The sequence below is a fragment of the Carcharhinus amblyrhynchos genome, chromosome 4 (genome assembly GCF_965287045.1).
Source record: "Carcharhinus amblyrhynchos chromosome 4, sCarAmb.v2.hapA, whole genome shotgun sequence".
Lineage (NCBI taxonomy): Eukaryota > Metazoa > Chordata > Chondrichthyes > Carcharhiniformes > Carcharhinidae > Carcharhinus > Carcharhinus amblyrhynchos.
In genome coordinates, this window is record NC_137327.1 from 130,106,320 (window position 1) to 130,122,917 (window position 16,598).

The window sequence follows — 16,598 nt, forward strand, 5'->3', positions numbered from 1 at the left end:
TGGTGTGTATAGGGAGAAGTCCATAATGATTAATCAGTTCCACCCATGGCCAAGCAATTCTGTAAGAGGGCACATTGTGTAGCATCTTTAAATGGAAATGTCATTGTTTTTTAATTTTCAAACGTTTGCTCATCTTTTCAGAGTAATAAGGATGGAAATGCCATTGGTGAAATCCAGATGGAAAATCTGTGTTCTGGATATTTAGGTCTGTCCGTAATCTGATTTATGTTCCCAACAGAGGATATCTAACTCTCTGATGGGAAAAGTGCTGAAGCAGATGGTGAAATGATCTCATGCGATCTTTTCACTGGATTGAAGGGATTGAGGATCGTGATGAACAAGTGCATTGACCAACCAAATAGGGATTGATTTAATGGGCAGAATGGCCTTTACTTGGTCCCAAAAGTATTTAACGATTCTTGTACCTGTAAAGCAGCTCACATTTATCAGTTTCAGAGTTGAAAAATCACTGAGGAAGGTCTTCACATTTATAGAACATGAATGTGACCACGAATCCAGCACTTTTCCTCAGCAATGCTTTGATTTGGTGGCTGGAATGGAATGCCCCTCTTAGTCCCGGGAGCAGGCTTCCAGGTGAGAGAGGGTAGGGTGATTAAAATTGGGTGATATGGTGGGTGATGTGCCTGTTACCTGGCACTTGAGTTGGCATTTTGCCAGCAGCAAGGGGCGTCCTTGGTTGTCTTGTCCATCCTTGGACAAATTGAGGCTCTTAAGTGGCCATTTAAGGAGCCCCTCCCACCACTTGATATTTTGCCAGTGCCGGGGGCCCCAAAATGCACGGTGAGTGCCTGGTTGCCTTGTTTCTGGGGATGGAGGTGTGGGAACTCTGTGTCCAACTGATGGCACCGGCACCTCCACCTCCTACTTTTTGCCTTCCCACTATCCTCCTGATAGCAGCCAGAGAGCATCAACCTCACTGGGGCCTGCTAGACTGGCGCTGATGAAATGCCTTCCCATCCCTCCTCTGCACTCCATTTTGTTATCTGCATCCAGCATTGATCATAATTGGTTGCAGTTCCAGCAGTGACCACAGTTCCAGGTGGCGCTAATTGGGCTAGGGAGCTCCTAGCTATTTGTTGGCAGGTTTTGGAAGTGGGTCCTTCTCAAGGTTTAGGTGGAAGTCTTGGCCTGAGTTGATTAATGGCCCAATGGCCATACAACTAGTTTGGGGCCTCCCAGCCAGGGTGTTTTGGGCTTGCTACCAGCTTTTCTGTTCAGGATCAAGGGCATTGCCTTTGGTTAAATTCCAACCGGTATTGCTCCCCTCCTCTGGCGATGGTGGGAGAAATAGATTTCATTTATATAATCTTTGTCATCTCTAACAAATTCCCAAAGCAGTTCATACGCAGTAAATTATTTTGAGGTGTATTAACTGTTGTGTAAGGAATCATATGTGGCATCTTGGTAATGCAAACATAACTGAGAAGTTAATATTTATTTAGTGGTTGTGTTTAAGGAAGGAATGTTGGCTTAGAGCACAGAAATCTCCCTATTCTTCATACAGTGTCACAGCAGTTATAATATGCACCCAAACCTGCACAGCAGGCTGAATGGGTTGTAATTTAATGTCCCCTAAAGTGTAAGATTTTGCACAATGTAGCACTCACTGTCTCAGAGTTGATGTGCCCAGTTATAGTTCCAGTCACTCACTTTAATTGGTGTCAAAATGACATTGTTTTTTGCATTTACTACCCATAAAAAGCATCACCTCAACACATTGTTATGCTGACTGTGTTTTTGTCAATGTCAATACACAACTTTAAGATAAAAGAAAGTTTGCAGCTATCACCTTCTTGTTGTCTTTAATGTCTGTCTTGCAGTCTGCTGATAAAGTACATTTTGAGTAGACAAGGTGTAGAATACGGAAGGAGGCCATTCAGCCCATCGATTCTGCACCTACCACAATCCCACCCAGGCCCTATTCCTGTAACCCCACATACTTACCCTGCTAATCCTCTTGACACTAGGGGAAATTTGGCATAGCCACCCAACCCACACATCTTTGGAGTGTGGGAGGAAACCAGAGCATCTGGAGGAAACCCACGCAAACACGGGGAGAATGTGCAAGCTCCACACAGACAGTGACCCGAGGCCAGAATTGAACCTGGGTCCCTGGCACTGTGAGGCAGCAGTGCTAACCACTGTGCTACCGTGCCACCCACAGTTATCACTTTCTTCTTGTCTTTAATATCTGTCTTGCAGTCTGTTAATAAAGTAGGTTTTTAGTGGACAAGGTATAGAGGTGTAACCAATAGATTTGATTTTTAAGAAGGTATTTTGACAGACACAAAATGAAAGGCTTCTGAAGATTGAGGCTCCTACAGTCAATGGCAGAAGAGTGATCTGTATTTGGCTGACAGGGGACAAGTAACATTTGTGCCACACAAGTGCCAAATAACGACCATCAACACGAGAGAATCTAACCGTTGCCCCTTGACATTTAACAGCATTACCATTGCTGAAGCCCCCCCTCCCCACTATCAAGATCTGGTGGGGAGGAGGGGGAGGGGTTACCATTCACCAGACAATGAACTGGACAAGAAAGCAACATTCCTGCTTGATCTCATGGTCATTCTTTGTTTCTGAGACTTCAGTCCTTCTGTACTTTTCCAATCCCAAAGTGTTCACAATCCCTTAACCAATATGGCCAGGTTCCATGAATCCAACCCCAGTAAACATTACTGCTCCTGAGAGAGGGAAGAAAAATTAGGAGGGGTTAACTTCATTCTGAGTATAGAGTAGATTTGAACCCAGACCAAGTTGTTGCTTGTTTGTAATCATAATATTATTAAAAGCGACTTGGCTTTTTGAGAGTGTTTACATGTTGTGAACCTTTTCAAGTGTTCTTAGTTACTCTGACTGTCCACTTCTCATTGGCTCACTGCTTTGCCTGAATATTCCAATGTAGGAAATTGACAAGCCAAGCAACCTATCCCAGTTTGACGGATCTTCACCAGTCTTCCCCTCCTATCAATCCATTCATCCTCACACTCTCTCTCCAGTGATATTCGTACATTTCAATTCAAAATTCTTTCCTTTCTCTCGAATCTTCAAACTTACTCATTTTTGTTATGAGTTTGCAAAACTGCAGCGAGAATACATGGGCAAGGGCCCAGTATTGAAAAAAAGAGGTAAAATGGGAACTACATATTAAGATGCTGACATCTAATTGTATACATTAGTGATGGATTTTGTAATCTTGCTTGAGGACTGAACACAGGAAGTAAGACTATGCACCATTGTGTTGTTAAAGTTGGGTGTGTTGCATGGCATGTACACAGCTAATGATCTCAACATATGATTAAAAACATAGGAACAGAAGTAGGCCATTCAACCCTTTTTGAGTCTCTGCCATTCAATAAGATGATGGCTCTTGTGGTTTTAGTCTCAGCTCCACCTTGCCTTGACTTTCTTGTCTATCAAGACTCTGCCTTGAATCAATTCAATAATGCAGCCTCTGCTACATTCAGGGGAGCAGATTCCATTTACTAATGATTCTGAGAGAAGGAAATCTCTTCACTGTTGTCTAAAATAGTTGTTATTATTTTATTCTTAACCTGTGTCCTCTGGTTCAAATCCCTGCCAAAATTGGAAGCCCTTTGCCCCATATCTACCCTATCCCTTATGATCTTATGTTTTTCAGTGATGGCTTTAATTCATCTGCATTTGCCCAAGTGATCATTAATTATTTTCCAAAATTATTGTTTCAGAAAGCTTTCCCACCACTGAGGTTAAACTGACTGACCTGTAATTGCTGCACATTTCATTAATTAAAGAGATTGTTTTGCACTCTTGTATTAAAGTGTTGCCAGAAAGCATTCTTTCTGGTTGTATCGCAGCTTGGTATGGCTCCTGCTCTGACCAAGATTGCAAAGAACTCCAAAGGATTGTGAGCATAGCCCAGTTCATCGCGCAAACCAGCCTCCCATCCATTGACTCTGTCTAAACTTCCTGCTATCTTGGGAAAGCAACTAGTATAATCAAAGATCCCATGCGCCTGGACATATTCTCTTCGATCTTCTTCTGTCGGGTAAAAGATACAAAAATCTGAGATTACGTACCAACTGACTCAAGAACAGCTTCTTCCCTACTGCCATCAGATTTTTGTATGGACCTACCATATATTAAGCTGATCTTTCTCCACATCCTAGCTATGACTGTAGTGTGTTCTGCACCTCCCCTTTCCTTCTCCCCTATGTACTGTATCAACGTTATGCTTTATACAGCGCGCAGGAAGCAATACTTCTTGCTGTATCCCAATACGTGCTAATAATAAATGGAATCAATGTTTAAGTGTTGCAGGAGATAAGAGTTTTGGGAGTGCTGTTATTTTCTTTGAAAACTATTGACATTTACATTTTTTTTGTGTTGCAGATTACTCCTCTGCTGTGGTCAAGTTTTCACAGAGCCTGAATGTATTTCAGTTTGAATTTATTGGAGATACGTTGACCGATGATGAGATTAACATTGGTAAGGAACTGAAGCCTTGCTGCGTCTTTTCAATTAACTGCAGGATATACTGGAGGCAGGGAAGAGGTTGATCCTAATTACAAATGAGGTTCCAACAATTTAGAGTTCAGTAGAATATTTTTCAGCAAAATGCTTTTGGCTGGACAATTGGGATGTCAGAGCAGAGCAGAGCCTGGCTAATTGGATCAGAAGAGTTTTTTTATTCTTTCGTTCAGCACTTATTTCCCATCCCTAGTTGCCCTTGACCACAGTGGTTTGCCGAGCCATTTCAGAGGGCCATTATAATACAATCGTAGAATCCCTACAGTGCAGAAGAAGGTCACACAGCCCATCAAACTTGTATGGACTCCCCAGCAGAGCATCTTACCCAGACCCTATCCCTGTAACCCCACATATTTACCTCACTTAACCCCTCCCCAATCTACACATCTTGGGGCAATTTAGCATGACCAATCAACCTAACCTGCACATTTTTGGAGTGTGGGAGGAAACCGGAGCACCCAGAGGAAGCCCACGCGCAAACACCACATAGTCACCCAGGCCGGAATTTAACCCAGGTCCCTGGCATGAGAGCAGCAGTGCTAACACTGTGCTGCCGTGTCACCTATAAGTAAAGAGTCAATCACACTGCTGTGGCTCTGGAGTCAGATGTAGGCCAGGCTAGATAAGGACGGCAGATTTCCTTCCCTAAAGGACATTAGTGAATCTGACAAGTGGGGCAGAGCTGTTGTGTGTAGTGCAGGTTGGTGGACACTGGAGTTCTTTACTGTGCTTCTGATGTCTCTCTTTCCTCTCAGAACAACAAATGAAGTAATCAAATCTAATTTAGAAGTAAACTAATTTCGTCTGGTCCTGTCACCTCCTGGATGAAAAGAGGGAAATCAGTAAGTCTGGGCACAGACATTGAGTGGTAACAAGGTTGGATTTAAAGAAGAGAACGTTTTTGAAATTGAACATTCATCGATTTTTATTTTCCTGAAACCTTTGATATGGGGGTGCTCTATGGTAGCACAGAAGTTAGCACTGCTGCTTCACAGCTCCAGGGACCTGGGTTTGATTCCTGGCTCGGGTCACTGTCTGTGTGGAGTTTGCACATTTTCCTCGTGTCTGCGTGGGTTTCCTCCGGGTGTCCCGGTTTCTTCCCACAGTCCAAAGAGGTATGGTTTAGGTTAATTGGCCACGCTAAAATTTCCCCTTAGTATCCTGAGACGCGTAGGTTGGAGGGATTAGCAGGTAAATATGTAGGGATAAGGGGGTAAGGCCTGGGTGGGATTGTGGTCGGTACAGACTCAAAGAGCCAAATGGCCTTGTTCTGCCCTGTAGGGTTTCTATGATTCTATGATATTTTGTGTAGGAGTAAAGAATGCTGTCAGAAACCTGGGTGCTGGTGGCATGACCCATTGCCCCTCAACTGTTGCTGGTGAAAAGAAACACTGAGGAAGGAATTAAGTTTGCTTTGTGGTTATTAAATCAAGTTGATGGTGTTATTGTCTCCACGTTTGTGATCTTCCCAAGAATGAATAAAAAAAATATAAATGCAAGTTGTTGTGAGATACATTCATATTATACTGATGATTTAACAAAGTCTGCAAATGATCCTTATAATAAGAAATGTCACAACACCAGGTTAAAGTCCAACAAGTTTATTTGATGTAAACCCACTGGCTTTCAGGGTTTGCCCCTTCGTCGGGTGAGGGAGAGTTCTGGTCTCTCCACTAACCTGACGAAGGGGCAAACACTGAAAGCTGGTGGGTTTACATCAAATAAACTTGTTGGACTTTAACCTGGTGTTGTGCGACTTCTTGCTGTGTTTACCCCAGTCCAACGCTGGCATCTCCACATAATGATCCCTATAACCAGTGATGATTAAATGCAATGAATGGCAGCATTGTTAAGAGCAGGCTCTTGTTAACTTGGATTTTGACTTTCATGCACTTGTTGTCTTTTTTTAAAAAAACCGATTGGGGTGTTTCTTTATTATGGAAGGTGGTGTTTAACAATGAGTTGTGCCTAAGTCCCGAAGCATTGTTCAGAATTTTGATTTGGTTACAGATAAATGAAACCAAGTCAAGGATTATCACCTACATCCCAAAAAAATGATGAAAAACAAGCAGGATTTACCTAAATAAGTTTTGGCAAACAGGGTTTGATTCTTACGATTCCACTGTACAATGTTTAAGTCTTGTAATTATTAAATAGGAACATGATTTAATAGAACAAAGAAAATTACAGCACAGGAACAGGCCCTCCAAACCTGCATCGACCATGCTGCCCAACTGAACTAAAGTTCCTTACCTTTCTGGGGACCATATCCCTCTATTTCCGTCCTATTCATGTATTTGTCGCCACACCAGGTTAAAGTCAAATAGGTTTATTTTGTATCATGAGCTTTTGGAGCACTGCCCCTTCAGGTGAGTGAAGAGTTGGGTTCACAAACGGGGCATGTATAGACACAAACTCAGTTACAATATAATGGTTGGAATGCGAATCTTTTCAGGGAATCAAGTCTTTACAAGAGCAGACAATGCGAGTGGAGAGAGGGTTAAGTGCAGCTTAAAGAGGTGTGGATTGTCTCAGGACAGTTAGTGAGATTTTGCAAACCCAGGCATGTCATAGGGGTTACAGATACTGTGAATGATCCCAAGATCCCGGTTGAGGCCATCCTTGTGTGCAGAACTTTGCTATTAGTTTTTGCTCGGCGATTCTGCATTGCCGTGTGTCTTGAAGGCCGCCTTTGGAGAATGCTTACCCCAAGATCAGAGGCTAAATCCCGTGACCGCTGAAATGTTCCCAGACAGAAAGGGAGCACTCCTGCCTGGTGATTGTCGAGTGACATTCGACAATTGGTTGGCCAAATGACCACCTTTGCTGTAATAACTATGGTGCTATTTCACATTGCGATCAGGAACCACAGCTGTTCTAAGTGATGTTGGTCTAAATCTACCAAAATAGATGGAATAAAGTGAAAATTTTGGATTTTACTATTGATATTTCAGCCACTCAAATGTTATTTTCTTTGAGGAGAAAGTGGTTATTGATGATTAGTATAAAAAATTTGATATTTGATTTATTATTGTCACATGTATTAGTATACAGTGAAAAGTATTGCTTCCTATGCACTATATGGACAAAGCATATCCTTCATGGAGAAGGACAGGAAGGGTGTAGCAATACAGTCACAGCTGGAGTGTGGCAAAAGATCAACTTAATATAAGGTAGGCCCATTCAAATGTCCGATGGCAGCAGGGAAGAAGCCGTTCTTGAGACGCTTGGTACGTGACCTCAGACTTTTGCATCTTTTTTCCCAATGGAAGAAGTTGCAAGAGAGAATGTCCAGTGGGTATGGGGTCCTTGATTATGCTGCCCGCTTTTCCGAGGCAGCGGGAAGTGTAAGGAATCATGAAGGTATAAAGCACAGAATGTGATCACTTGGCCCATTACACATTTGTCAACTCTTTCCTGTAGCCATCCAAAATAAGTTCCACTGTTTTGCTCTTTTTCTATCGCCCTACTCACTCATTAGGTTGCGTGATTAAAGAAGGAACAGCCTTTTCATTGATATCACCCAAGTTCCTGGGTAAAGTTTCTAAATGAGACATTTTCTGGCCCTCCCTCCAATTCAACTTCCAAAATTTTCACATGACTCCCTCAGATATATTATTCAACTCTGGCCTATTATCCTCCATTGCACTGTTTGCTAATGTTGATGGAATTCTGAAATGCCAGTCTGTTTTCTGTTTGTTCTTGTATCTATAATTTTCCTCCTTGTACTCCACCTAATCCACCTGTTTACTTTGCCTGAAGGGAAAGCGTCTCACCTTCTCTGGTCCTCTCTGGCATAATGTGTACTTTCCTCCCTCTCCAAGTTGTTTTGAACATGTGTTTCTTTGTAATTCGTGGAGGCCTTGAGTATTCAAATTTATATTATAAAGTTCTTGGAAGCGACATATTATTCCTGGCAGCTGGCCACGCTGTTTTCTAATGTTGTGACGCATTGTAAGATAGTGAAGATGTCCAAAACCGTGTGCATCAGCATTGTTGAGAAAAGTTTTGCACCTTCCTGAGATTATTTTGTTTCTGCAGACTGCAGGTTGTAACTGAATGACATTTGAACAAATAATAACCAACAGCAAGGTCGCAGCATGACTCATTCTCATCAACACGCCAACGCAAAGTATCTTTCAAATGATGATAGTAGCAATTGGCTTGGCGTGGGTTTGATGAAGTTGTAGTTTTCTCCCTCTGAAGATTGACTGAGCTTGGCTTGGGAAGCAGATTCATAATCTGTTCCCTGTTTGGAGATGGTGGGTGAGCGCCCAAGAAAACAAACACACACAGTTTCATAAGAAGAACAGTGACTTGTATTCACACGGTGCCTTCAACGTAGAAAATAAGTTCCAAAAGCTATCTCACAGGTGGAAGCAAAAAAGAAGGACACTGAATTGACAAAGTATATATTGTGTGAAGTGACTGAGAGTTGCTGTCTTCTAACCGAAACGTTAAACCCAGGTATGCTGAATTAGATGTAAAAGATCCTATGACGTTACTTAAAGAAGTCATGATGTGGAGATGCCGGCGTTGGACTGGGGTAAACAATGGCCATTCACCTGACGAAGGGCAAACCCTGAAAGCTTGTGAGTTTACTATCAAATAAATTGGTTGGACTTAAACCTGCTGTTGTCAGACTTCTTACTGTGATTACTTAAAGAAGAACAGGGGAGTAATGTAAGGTTTTTAAAAGATTTTATTTGTGGGACATGGGCGTTGCTGGCTGGCCAGCATTTATTGCCCATCCCTAGTTGTCCTTGAGAAGGTGGTGGTGAGCTGCCTTCTTGAAACCCCTGCAGTCCCTGTGTTGTGGGTTGACCCACAATGCCGTAAGGGAGGGAATTCCAGGATTTTGACCCAGTGATTGTGATGGCGATATATTTCCAAGTCAGGATGGTGAGTGGCCTGATGGGGAACTTGCAGATGGTGGTGTTTCCCAAGTATCTGTGCCTTTGTCCTTCTAGATGGAAATAGCTGTGGGCTAGGAAGGTGCTGTCTAAGGATCTGTAGTAAATTGCTGCAGTACATCTTGTAAGTAGTACACACTGCTGCTACTGGTGGAGGGTATGGGATGTTTATAAATGTGGTGCCAATCAAACGGGGCTGCTTTGTTCTCGATGGTGTCAAGATTCTTGAAGGGTGTTGGAGCTGCACTTATCCAGGCAAGTGGGGAGTATTCCATCACACTCCTGACTTGTGTCTTGTAGATGGTGGATAGGCTTTGGGGAGTCAGAAGGTGAGTTACCCACCGCAGTATTCTAAGCCTCTGACTTTGATTTGATGTATTATTGTCACATGAGAGAAAACAGAGGATTATAGACCAGTAAGCCTGACATCAGAAGTGGGTAAAATTTTAGAAACGATTTCATTGCAAAATGCTTGGAAATAGCGGTTGGCTTGGACAGAGTCAGCATTGACTTATGAAAGGGAAATGCTTCGAGGTTGTAACTAATAGAGTTAATGAGGAGGAACCAGTCGATGTGGTTTATTTGCACTTTCAGAAGGCTTTCGACAAAGTCCCACGTAAGAGATTAGTGTGTAAAATTAAAGCATATGGAGTTGGGGAGGTGGGGGGGTAGTGTATTTAGATGGATAGAAAACTGGCTAGTGGACAGGAAACAAAGAGTAGGAATAAACAGGTCTTTTTCCGAATGACAGGCAGTGACTAGTGGGATCAGTGCTAGGATTCCAGCAGTTCACAATATATATTAAATTAGACGGGAGAACTAAATGTAATATTGCCCAATTTGCAGACGACACAAGGATGGATGGGAGGGTGAGCTGTGAGGAGGATGCAAAGATGCTTTAGTGTAATTTGGACAGGCTGAGTGAATAGGCAAGTGCGTGGCAGATGCAGTATAATGTGGATAGATGTGAGGTTATCCACTTTGGTTTCAAAAACAGGAAGACAGATTGCTATCTGAATGCCTATAATTAAGAGAGGAGAATGTGCAACAAGACGTGGGTGTCCTCGTGCACCAGTCGCTGAAGGTAAGCTTGCAGCTGCAGCAGGCTTCATTTCACCCCTGTGCCAGCTGCATCTTGTCCTTTTAGAAACAGGTTGTTCATTGTGTTTAAAACCAACAAAGCTATTTTTGAACCTCTGCAGCAGAATAAGTATTCAGTGTTTGTTCCAGCAGCGCATGGACAGCAAACACTTAATACAGCTGTTTGTAAAGGTAGCTTCACCATATGAGGACTTCCTCTTCACACTCAACTTGGGCATTTCTCACTGGCTTGCTCTCACTGCGGAGGGATATGGAGGCTGTGCAGAGGGATATGGGCCAAATGCGGGCAATTGGGATTAGCTTAGGGGTTTCGAAATAAAAGGGTGGCATGGACAAGTTGGGCCGAAGGGCCTGTTTCCATGCTGTAAACCTCTGACTCTGACTTTGAAGCTGGAAGTCTATGTCCCTTTGGGACTGTATGGAGACTGCCAAAGGATGCTTACAAACAGTAGCTCGAGGTGATTTTAAAAACATGCTTTGATATACCATGCACGTTACAGTCATTCAGTGTCCTTGCTGTTGCCCCTACTCCTGCTCCTTCCCAAGCCGCTCAGTTGGTGAACACAGTGCAAGATCACAGATCCGGCAGTGCACATTTTAGTCTTTAATGCTTCCTTAATCTGAAATCTGCTGACAACTTCCTTCAGTAAAACTTCCAGTTGTTGTTTTTCAACTCTCAATGCAAGACCGAAAATGAGGAAATGGAACTTTGGAAGGAGCTAGTTTCTGCTTCCAAACTGGTTTATTGTTCTCCTCATTTCTTCAGGTACAAGATGGTGTGCCATCTAGCAAACTGGTGTTTGATCTTCCTTGGGTGTAGGTCACTGATTAAATTCTGCTTCAAATTTGAGAAACCACCATAAGAACATAAGAATATAAGAAATAGGAGCAGGAGTAGGCCATCTAGCCCTTCGAGCCTGCCCCACCATTCAATAAGATCATGGCTGATCTGAAGTGGCTCAGTTCCACTTTCCCGCCTTCTCCCCATAACCCTTAATTCCCTTGTCTATCAAAAACCTATCTACCCGCGTCTTAAATATACTTAGCGAGGCAGCCTCCACCACTTCAACGGGCAGAGAATTCCAGAGATTCACCACCCTTTGAGTGAAGAAGTTCCTCCTCAACTCCGTTCTAAACTGCCCCCCTCCCTCTTATCCTGAGGCTGTGCCCTCTAGTCCTAATTTGATCCGTGTCTGCTGGAGTCTTGTCTTTGCAGACTGCAAATATCAGGATCAAGTTTCCCATGCAACTAGTGCCCAAAATACTGGGCTCTTTACAAATCTATGGCAAAACACAAGTGTGACCAATGGCACACCACCATGGTTGAATCAAACACAATGATTGTTGTACTTGAGCAGTCTCGATGGGCTGAGTGGCCTAATTCTCTCCTATGTCTTTTGGTCTGTGGTCCCCCTGCAGCTGGATACAGAATTCATGACAGGCCCTGAGGCTAGAAGTATCCCAATTGAGAAGGGATGGGTGGTTAAAGAGTTAATGTGACACCATGCACCATCTTCTATTATTCTTTCCTTGGGACCTCCACAGTTGCTGCACTAAATACACGTGCTTCACTTTCTCTCCAAATCTTTTCAGATCCCGGCATTCCAGCAGCAAAGTACTGCTTTTTGCTTCATCAAGTTTAGCCTTTGTATTGGTGGTGTTCTGAGAAATTTGAGACAAAGAGATGTTCGCATTTGTGTAGCGCCGTTCACGACCTTGGCACATCACTATACTCTCTCTTCAAAAGATTGCTTCAGTAAGTGTTGTAGTGTAGCCTCCATTATAATGTAAGATATGTGGGGGCCAGTTTACACACAGCAAGTTTTCATGAACAACAATGTGTTAACGGCCCATGGAGTCTTATCCCCAGTGTGTTATACCCGGGGAGGGCATACCCCAAAGATGTCCTGGTAATTTGACAGGGTGACTTGTGAACTTGCCGCACTGCACTGTTCCCATCCTGCCATTGAAAATGCAGCTACACTTCAGCAAGGAAGTAGCAGCAGAGTGGTTATCCTGCTGTGATTGGGCCTGACCTTCGATGGAGTGGCAATCTGCTTTTCAGTAAGGTTGGTTAAGTGACTATATATTGGGCAGATCATTAGGATAACTCTCTTGCTCCTCTTTGGAAAAATGCCATGGGATTTTCTACATTTTGCAGAGTGGGCTGATGGAGGCCTCAGTTTAACGTCTTATTTAGAAACTGCATCTATGACAGTGCAGCACTCTCTTATTGGTGCATTGGAATGTTGGCCTATATTTTGTGCTCACGTCCTAGGGTGGGGCTTGAACCCACAATCTTCCCAGGGATCTGTCACTGAACTGAGGCTGACACTTGCATTGACATGTCAAATGTTTAAGGAACTTTTTTTTTTCCTTCCGATGCCCATTTTCCGAAAACAAAGAATGTGTTCAAGCCTTGCAACTTCAAACAATGATCTCGGAGCATGGGGAGCCTATAGTTCCCCTTTGCTTTCCCCATGACAACACCATGATCAATCAGAGTTGACTTGCCATCCAATAATGCCCTTTTCTCCTGTAGTAGAGATTTCTGAGATTGTTTGAAATTTGGCCTTTGTCCTGATGAGTGCAATTTGAAAAGCTTCAGCAACCTGTTTCTCTTTTCATCAGTTTTTTTTTGACTGAAATGTTGATCTTGTTCCTCTCTGTAGAGAGTGGGCACAGTGAGCATCTGTATTCCTTTCGTACTCACACGCTGACTTTTACTAATCACTAGAGGTATCACTATGCCACTATTTACCTAGCCCTCTCCAGGAGGGTATTGCAGACTCCTTCTGCCTCCTGTCTAATCAATGCAACTCTGATGTAGAGAACACCATGCCATCAAAATATGTCCTTGATCCGTTATAATCAACACAATATTGATAAAGAGACAGCTTTAGGTGCATCTTTGAGGTGTCCAATTTAGCTATTTTCCATCTAGAAGGGTACAATGTCAGATTTTAGATCTACTCTGTAACTAGAGAGAGCCATCAGCTAATCCATTCTCAGACTTCAAAGTCCTGCATGATCTGGTTTGAGTTATTACTGTCACATGTATTAGTGTACACTAAAACGTATTGTTTCGAATATTGGAGGAAAGGAACAATGTGGATTATCAGAAAGGTCAATTGTAGATGCGGAGGAATTGATGAGGGCAATGTGAGAATGGTGCAACAAAGCTGGGGTAAGTGGGCAGAGAGTCATTCTGAGCAAGGAATAGGATATTTGACAGGGCTCTTCCATCAGAAAAAAAGCCCAAGGATCACTGAGTAGTGACACAATCCTTATGGATTACTCTCAACTTTGACACAATCCCTAAGGGTCACTCTAAATGGTGACACAATAACCCAGAAGCACAGACTTGCACTCTCACGAAACAATGATGTGTTGTATAACATTGCTAGCAATCATTTACTGGCACAGTGTATGACGAAGAAGGAACTGCGATTGGTGCACATCCTGCACTCCAGACCCCACTTACCCCATGGGACATCCTACCCCAAAGATCGAAAGTGCATCAAAACTCTGCCTGTCCAGCCACGTGAAGGACAGGGCAGAAACTCTCGACCCTGAGTAGATGTCAACCTCTAATCCAGGGACAAACACTACTGCTGACCCTCCAGACTCGCTTTCTCCCTACCTGACCCTCCTACTCACTGTCCCCTGATCTTCCAGTCAAAGAATTGTGACAAAGACATTCAAAAATGATTGCAAGGGAAATAGTGCTTTCTTCAGTTTTTGGTAATATTGTCAAAGATACGAAGGTCAAGTTAACTGATATTAAATGAGTTCTGTCTTCCCTTATCTTGTCTAGTAATACTGGTTTTACTCTGATCCAACTTTACATTTGACAGCAGGAGTTGCTGGAATGCCTGTTTCCTTTCCCTGTCTCTCAGGGTTGTTAAGGTCTGCCTGACCTAAATGAAAGAGAGCTCCCAAACTGATTGTAATGAAATGCCCATGTTAAATATGTAATTTGAAGTCAACTCCACCATTATATTTTGATTTAGGAATTGAACTGTTGTGATCTCTAATTATTTCCATCACCTTGAGGTCTTTCCTGTGATTACCAAGCTCCATTTTCTATTATATGAAGTTAATCAAGTGATTTTTTTTAAAAGAATGAGCGTCTTCAGAAACTGCATTAAAGAAAGGGTGATCAGGTTATTGGGGAGCGTGCCTAATGAACCATGTTGGCTGAAATGAATTAACTCTGTATTGCGTTACAGGTATTCCCAATTTCAAGCCTATTCTAACAGTGCGTTTTTGTTTTGGCATAATTGGTAAATTTGGCACTCTCCCCAATGGTGGTGTTGCCTTTTAGTTTAACAGTTACTGAGGATGCTCATTACTTTTTAAAAAAATAGTGCTGTTCACCACCTCTGTCCCTGACACACCACTCACTGACCCTCCAGACTCATCAGCTACCTTCCTGACACTCCAGCTCACTGACCCTCCAAACTCACCGCCTCCCTCCCCAATCCACCCACTCACTGACCCTCCAGACTTGTCACCTACCTTCCTGACACTGCCACTCTCTGACACTCCAGACTCGCTTCCTCCCTCTCCGACCCTCCCACTCACTGACCATCACGACTTGCTATCACTCCCACTTTAGTCCCTCTCTCTCCCTTGTTTCCTCCCTTCCTCCCCCCGTTGCCCCTCCATCAAGCCCTGGCTCAGGGAAGGTTAGGAAGAGGAGGAACAGCAGGTGGGTAGCTGTCCTCGAGAGCGACGAGCGGGAAGTCGGGGAGAGAGTTGGAAAAGTTCACGGAGGGAGGTGGCAAGTCGGGAGACTCGGAGTGCAAGCGTTGGTGAATGAGATGGCGAGTGGGGTGTCAGGGAGGGAGGCCGTGAGTGAGGTGGGGTTGGGGAGGGAGGCGGTGAGTAAGAGTAACTCTCTAGCAGGCTGGAGAGATGTTGAGTGGAGGCAAGTTGAAAGATCTAGTGTTGTTGTACGTTATTAAGAATTGTTAAGCTTAGTTTAGAGATGGTCAGAATTTCACCGGTTAGGTTTAAGGGAGCCAACCAATTTTTAATGTACCGATTACAAGCCAGGAACATAACCCAACTTTATTACCTGAATTCATATTGGAAAATGATTTTTGTTTAAAGGCTGTGTTTTAGGAATGGCTTAGGAACGCCAAATGAGGGATAGCTGTCCTATTTAAACACCACCTCTGGGTACAGGCACTGACGCTCACACTCTTAATTTCCTTGTCTCTTTCAGCGGAATCTTTCAAGGAGTTTGCAATGTTACTGCAGGAAGTGGAAGATGAAAGGATGATGATGGTAAGTGGTTTATTTCAAGCTGTACCCACAAAATGCAGCCTGTTGAAGACCGTCTAAATTGGCCCATTGATTCACTTCTCAATATTCGTGCAATAATGACTGGTACTGGGATCATTTAAACTGCCAATCTGGGAATAGTATTCTGTTACACATTAATGCCTTAGGCAAATTCTGAGGTCTTTTTTTAATTCATTTGTGGACATGGGTTTCGCTGGCTGGCCAGCATTTATTGTCCATCCCCTAGTTGCCCGAGTGCAGTTAAGAGTCAACCACATTGCTGTGGCTCAGGAGTCACATGTAGGCCAGACTAGGTAAGGATGGCAGATTTCCTTCCTTAAAGGACATTAGTGAACCAGGTGGGTTTTCCCAACAATTGATAACGATTTTGTGGCCATCAGTAGATTTTTAATTCCAGATTATTTTTTTATTGAATTCAAGTTCCACCATTTGCCATGGTGGGATTCGAACCTGGGCTCCCAGAATATTAGCTGAGTTCCTGGATTAATAGTCTAGCGATAGTACCACTAGGCCATTGCTTCCCCATCAATTCTTCAATTAATTTCCGTTGCTGAGAAAGTGTGTTCTGTACATTGGCAGTAATTTATAAATCAGAAAGTTTTCTCCAAGCGTAGTGTAAATGGAAGGAAATGATTGGCTTGGTCTATTTATACTACTTCATTTAAAAAAAAACATAGAATCATAGAACCCTACAGTGCAACATGGCAATTGTCCAGCCCCTCCACTGTCAACAGGGCT

At 43.2% G+C, this 16,598-nt stretch overlaps 1 protein-coding gene across 1 annotated transcript in view; it reads left to right on the top strand.

Annotated features, from left to right (window-relative positions):
- Positions 1–16,598, top strand: part of ophn1 (oligophrenin 1) — a 190,946-nt gene that overhangs the window by 53,546 nt on the left and 120,802 nt on the right. Inside the window, exons 2-3 of the mRNA XM_080187883.1 lie at positions 4,396–4,491; positions 15,781–15,842. Of these exons, the coding sequence (XP_080044009.1) occupies positions 4,396–4,491; positions 15,781–15,842 (158 nt within the window). The remainder of the gene's footprint in view (positions 1–4,395; positions 4,492–15,780; positions 15,843–16,598) is intronic.